A 6,691-nucleotide genomic window follows, 5' to 3' on the forward strand; every position below is an offset into this window, starting at 1 on the left:
GCTTGTGTGATTTCAAAACACTTTGCTCTGAGTGTAGAAATATTATCTTTTATTTGCAGGGTTTAGTCATATAACTCCAAACTATGACCCTGCCTGCAGCACTCCATTATAGAAACAAAGACATTTCAGTGACATGGGTGTGTAGTCGGTTCTCTGGCCCTTGCAAGGAAGGTTTCAGCGCAATATATTTCTCTCTAATTGGCATGTGGGCTGTATTTTTAGAGCTGATGTTGCGTAACTCTAGAGGGGGGAACCTATACCCAATATTGTAAGCACCTCTAGCCCTCCTGTTACCTTCAAATTTACTAACATCTTTTACTATTGGGGTCAATTTGACCCCAGCAATTTCAACCTCCAGAAAATGATTATAATTCAAATTTTTCTCCAAGTTTATGTATTAGGAACTTTTTGCTTGTTTGTTGACTACCTAAATAGCGCATTAAATTTGAAAAAGAAAAAGACACCCACCCCCTGAAACATCCGGGAATACCTGTTAAGCGACTATGGAGAAATATGCAGATCAGAATAAAATCTCACTGATTGACATATCATTTAAAAGAGATAATTAGTTGGTGTTTTAATGGCTTTATATTATCTCTAAGTACATATTTTTGTTATCTGTAAAGTTTGGAATGAAAAACTATTTCTGTTATTAAGACTAGTAACATTCGTTATGTTCGGGGTCAAAAGATTTGTGTCTGACCTGTGGATGACCTTATATGTTTTACACAGCTAAAACAGCCTGGGGTCAAATTGACCTCAAAGAACACTGATGCTTACAGCATGTGTACAGGACATTGAAAACATATCATCATGTTAATTTTATGTTTACCCAGTTGTCCCCGTTAAATTAGGAAAAGTCATTAAATATGAAGCAAAAAAAATTATGTAAATTATTTATTTAGAGACGTTAACCATTGAATGGGGTCAAATTGACCCCAAAAGTAACAGGAGGGCTAGCAGAGCCATGTAAGGACTGAACTGCCGCTAGTGACATTTAAATGGCACTAAATAACATTTATCCATAAATAACTTTGTTTATGAATACAAAACAAGAGAAGACGTTAACAAAAGTTTGAAGTACAAAAAAAACCCAGTAGGTGTCACTGTCCAATCTTCTGTCTTTTATTTTGAGCTGATATTACCTTCCATCATAAGGGTTTATTTATGGGTTATCTGGACTAAATACACAACCGCTTTCCCCTTAATTTCACCTACAAAATAACATGACATCATCCTTTGTTAAAAATGAGGTCCAGAGATGTCAGTCACTTTCGTTCCCACGGTGTGAAGCTCCCAGTCAGACAGCTGCTGTAGAAACCCTGCGTTTGGTCTCATGTTGGGTTTACATTTGAGCACGTACTTCCAGGCCTCCTGAAAAAAAAGTCACACCAATAAAATTCTATACACTGCAAATATTATGTTATGTTTCATATGCATATGCTCTCTTTCCATGATCAATATATCATGCCTGTGTGTGCAAAGACTTTGTCCTTTTGAGAAGATTGATACCGCTCTCACATCTGTGTGCTAAACTGGAGCCAGCAGTAAAACCACTTTCACTTTGTGTTTTGCATGTATTAAACACAAATTGTCTTTTTTACGTATCTGTTCATGCTGTCAACAAACAAGATGCTGACTGGTTGCATGTCCGGGGCTTTCAAAATTGCCTCTTATTCTGATTTGGAACAAAAGCACTTAAAACGCATTTGAAGACACTCTTAGCAGAGGACTACAGGACTACAATTTGCACAGCACAGTACTGCAGTCTGCACACACTAATACCAAACTGAACGAACCCCACTTGCCTCCAGTGTGTATTTGAGGTGGTGCATGAGAAAGGCAATGGCGACAGCACTGCAGCGGCTTCTGCCGTTCCTGGAAACTATCAGGACACAAGAGCCCATGTTGATGTGTGAACCTGAAAACAAGAGGATAGATGGCAATTTATGTAACCATAAAACCTCTGCAGTGTCAAGGCAATTGATGTACACTAATAGCAACTACATTTATGACAAATCTAGCAAATAGATCATTTTAAGTTATTTCCCTGCTCTGATGAAGTTTTGTTCATAAAACTCCACAAAATGTTTAAATTGTGGTGGTACAATGCATTTTATGATAAGCTTTTTAAATTCGGATTGAAGCTACTGAGAACCTGTGCGTTTTAAAGCACCCATACATTTTAGTTGTTGTTTTATATTACCTGGGTCTGTGAGAAACAGAATGTCATTCTATTTTTCTGGATTTTTTACGGTTGAAATGACAAACTTAAGCTTGAACAATCTCATTCAATGTGGAATTTAAACGGCTAAATCTAAAATAAGTTGATTTTCCTAATTCCCTGAATCTGGTTTTGCATTTTTCCCCCCACTTGATTAAAAACAAATTCAGATTTCCATTTGATGCATTTAGATTTTCCATAAACATCGAATCAATCACTTGCTGGTATAATACCTGCGTATGTTCACCAATTGTAGAATAAAGGATTTAATGAAGTAAACCACAACTTACCAATAAGACTGCAAATCCTTTTAAGACTTGAATATAAATCAGACACCACTGAGTCAGCCACAGGCACGTGAGTGACGGTCTGGTTCCCATTCATGGATCTGGACCCAAAAGAAATTCAGAACAAATTGAACAGCCATGACACTCAGCATTTTCTCTAATGATATTTCAAACATCCGATCCTGTCTTACTGCAGAGTGTTACTCTCCGAGATGTCGATGACAGCTCTGACTTGCAGGTCTTTGAGGATGCTGGAGTCCATGCCTTGTTTCTCATCACCCATGTACAGCAGCGCTATGATCTCCACTGGATAGGGCTTCAGGTTTTCCAGCTCCTGAGAAAGTGCAGAAATATACGAAATTGTGTCAAAATTAAACTCAATAAAAAAAGAAACACCATTTCATATTGTTTGGTATATATGTAAGCGAGGCTGGACTACTAACAGTGTGAGGCTGTGTCAGAAATGTTTACTATTCTCTATATAGTTCACCATATAGTGAGTCATTTTGTTATAATCTCTGAGTGTCTTTCTAGATGTATTATGGTATGAATAGTGGACACAAAACCAACAACACAATGTAAAAAGTACTCACTGGAATTACTGGACAGGTAGGTCCTGTGCACAGATTAAAGATTGTATTTTTGATTGTGAACATCCGGAAACCCAAATCACTGAACTAAAGATCAAATAACTGATTCAACTTTGTCCTGACTTGATTTAGATGAACCCCCACAGACTTCAACATGTGTGTACAAAGCCCCCAGGTGTATCAGGTGCGTTATGTCTTACCATGATGGTGTAGAAGATTTTCTCTGTGCATAAAAAAGGGTACAGAGCCGAGAACCTCTGATAGCCTCCTTTCACTATGTGGACCGGACAGAGGCTAGCTTTGGCCAGTTCCTGGGCACATTTAACCGCTCTGTCTGCAATCACAGTCAGAAGCAAACTGATGAACATCAATGTACACATTAGAGGCTGAAATGCACACTGGAAGCACTGCCGGAAGAGAACTACTAGCTTAGTACTACTAGTTTAGGGGGGTCGTTGAAAATACAGATGCCCCTGTGCCCCTTTAAAGAAACATGTCCGGTTACCTTGTTGATGTAAAAAGCGTGTGTTGCTGTCATATACCACCACATGCTGCATACTGTCAACCTCCACAGCCTCTGGCAGGAGAAACGTACTCTTTGAATCCTGGAAAGAGGCACACAGAAAGTTTTGATATATTTGACGCAGCAAAATGAGAAGAAATGAAGCTGCATTGCAAGGCTTGTATTTTAGTTCGTTTGTTTAGATCCCGTTACGTATCGTACCAACAATCTCTACTTATCTTGGATCCTTTTATAAAATATATATTTTATTCATACATACTGTTTTTTGTTGTCTACTGCACTGTTAAACAACTTCACAATATTTTGTAACACATCCTATTCTTTACAAAACAAACAATATTCATTCCCCTTGCTCCTTTTTGTAAATTGTTTTTTGAAAACAAAAATGGGTGCAAATAACTCTCCATGCACTATTTAGTCTGGGCAGGGCCAAGAGAGGTGCTTTAAATTGAATCAATCTATTAGCAATAACACTAATGCTTGTTTTAACCATTTTAACTGTGCATACAATGACTTCCATACCATTTTGGCATTTTTAGCTGTCATGATGTGACTCATTCTGTAGTCATGGGTTTCTCCAGCATCTAGAATGGAGACAGACAACACACAAGTACATAACAACTAAAAGGTAAATTGAATTAAAGCAGAGCAATCAAGCAAAATCCAACTCATATCAAGTGTTCACACAGACTCCAGCATTACAAACTGAGCTAGCATAGGAGTCCATTTCCCACCAATCAAACAGAGGTAGTTGATCTCTGCCAGCCTTGACACTGAGCTGCACTGGTTGAGGAGATTAAAGAGCTGAAATGGCTCACACATCCTGATTTCAGCCATCGCGGGGAAGGAACAATTAGCCAGAAACCAATGTCAATACTTAGCTAACGCTAGCTGGTTGCTATGTTTGGGCTCTGTTGTTAAGCAACCGAGTGACTGCCCTCATTGGTGGCTGGCGATGATGTAAATTCTTAAAGTCACATGTACCCATTTTTTCCATGTCTATAACTTATTCATTTTTCATCAACACATGTAGATAAAAGTGTTAGTTACATTTATTTAATTTGGCTGATTCAGTATATTGAGCAGCTGATAGAGAGCTGTCTGACTGGCTGTAAACAAGTAATCTCACACATGTACATTTGCTTTTACTTATTTATACCACTTTCAGCAGGCTGTGGGTTACACAAACAAATACACAAATTGTCTTCAGGTCATTTTTGATTCAAAGAAATTGTAACTTTGGAAGGTACACACTTGATTTGTCTAACTCAGACTGCTGAAAACTATTATCAACTTCGGAAACAATTTGATTATTTTTTTTTTTTTTTACAGAGTAATGATTGTGGATTTAACTAAGTACATTTACTCAAGTACTGTACTTCAATTTCAGGTACTTATACTTTACTTGAGTATTTATGATGGCGCCAATTTCTACTTCTACTCTCCGACAGCTCGGAGGGATTTATTGTACTTTTTTACTTCACTACATTTATCCGACAGCTTTAGTTGTACAGTTGAAACGATTACTTGATTTATCAATTAATTGGAAACAATTTTGAGAATCTTTTCACATGTTGAAACATTTTGTTGTTCAAGCTTCACAAACGTGAATATTTGCTGCCTTTCCTTTTAATAATACTTGTAATGTATTGGTAATAATGTTGAGGTTTGGACTGTTGGTTGAGAAAAACAAACTAATTGTAAAGGTGTTACTTTGCGCACTGGGTAATTGTGATGCCATTTCCCACTATTTTTACAAACCAAACAATCAATTGAAAAATGACAATTGAAACAAATTCAATTGTTGCCGATGAACTGCAATTGATTCCTGATAATAAGGCCCATCTATCCAGTCTGAACAGACAACTACAATAAGTACATCCTTCGAGCCGGAATTGAACAAGCGACCTAAGGATACCTGCATATGTTCTCCTGGGAATCATCAGCCTACAGTCCTCCGCTCTACCAACTGAGCTATCGAAGGGAGCCAGAGACTCATACTTTTTCAGCGTATGTATCGAGGCTGAAACTGATGCCAAACCAAATTTTGTTTTCCAAACACTCAACAATGCAGAGTCAAACATCAAAAAACAGCCATCTCCCTTTGTCTTCGTACATGCTTGTTTAAAACTCTTGCAAAGTTACAAATTCAATTATTGCCGATGAACTGCACTTGATTTCTGATAATGAGGCACGTCTATCCAGTCTGAACAGACAACAACAATAAGTACATCCTTCGAGCCTGAATTGAACCAGCGACCTAAGGATACCTGCATATGTTCTCCTGGGAATCATCAGCCTACAGTCCTCCGCTCTACCAACTGAGCTATCGAAGGGAGCAATTGTTGAAAAGTTACAAATTCAATTATTGCCGATGAACTGCACTTGATTTCTAATAATGAGGCCCGTCTATCCAGTCTGAACAGACAACAACAATAAGCACATCCTTCGAGCCGGAATTGAACCAGCGACCTAAGGATACCTGCATATGTTCTCCTGGGAATCATCAGCCTACAGTCCTCCGCTCTACCAACTGAGCTATCGAAGGGAGCCAGAGACTCATACTTTTTCAGCGTATGTATCGAGGCTGAAACTGATGCCAAACCAAATTTTGTTTTCCAAACACTCAACAATGCAAAGAGTCAAACATCAAAAAACAGCCATCTCCCTTTGTCTTCGTACATGCTTGTTTAAAACTCTTGCAAAGTTACAAATTCAATTGTTGCCGATGACCTGCACTTGATTCCTGATAATAATGCCCATCTATCCAGTCTGAACAGACAACAACAATAAGCACATCCTTCGAGCCGGAATTGAACCAGCGACCTAAGGATACCTGCATATGTTCTCCTGGGAATCATCAGCCTACAGTCCTACGCTCTACCAACTGAGCTATCGAAGGGAGCCAGAGACTCATACTTTTTCAGCGTATGTATCGAGGCTGAAACTGATGCCAAACCAAATTTTGTTTTCCAAACACTCAACAATGCAAAGAATCAAACATCAAAAAACAGCCATCTCCCTTTGTCTTCGTACATGCTTGTTTAAAACTCTTGCAAAGTTACAA

At 38.4% G+C, this 6,691-nt stretch overlaps 1 protein-coding gene across 1 annotated transcript; it reads right to left on the reverse strand.

Annotated features, from left to right (window-relative positions):
- Window positions 1-1,242: 1,242 nt before the first annotated feature.
- On the reverse strand, window positions 1,243-4,486 carry styxl1 (serine/threonine/tyrosine interacting-like 1; the record flags this gene model as incomplete). The annotated part of the gene is made up of 8 exons (XM_079282798.1): window positions 4,359-4,486; window positions 4,147-4,208; window positions 3,607-3,706; window positions 3,302-3,435; window positions 2,703-2,845; window positions 2,515-2,612; window positions 1,809-1,921; window positions 1,243-1,374 (listed from the first exon to the last, which is right to left on the reverse strand). The coding sequence occupies exons 1-8, from the start codon at window positions 4,459-4,461 to the stop codon at window positions 1,243-1,245; spliced, it is 885 nt and encodes a 294-aa protein (XP_079138924.1). The 5' UTR covers window positions 4,462-4,486.
- Between the last annotated feature and the right edge of the window lie 2,205 nt (window positions 4,487-6,691).

The sequence above is a fragment of the Melanostigma gelatinosum genome, assembly GCF_949748355.1.
Source record: "Melanostigma gelatinosum genome assembly, chromosome: 14".
Lineage (NCBI taxonomy): Eukaryota > Metazoa > Chordata > Actinopteri > Perciformes > Zoarcidae > Melanostigma > Melanostigma gelatinosum.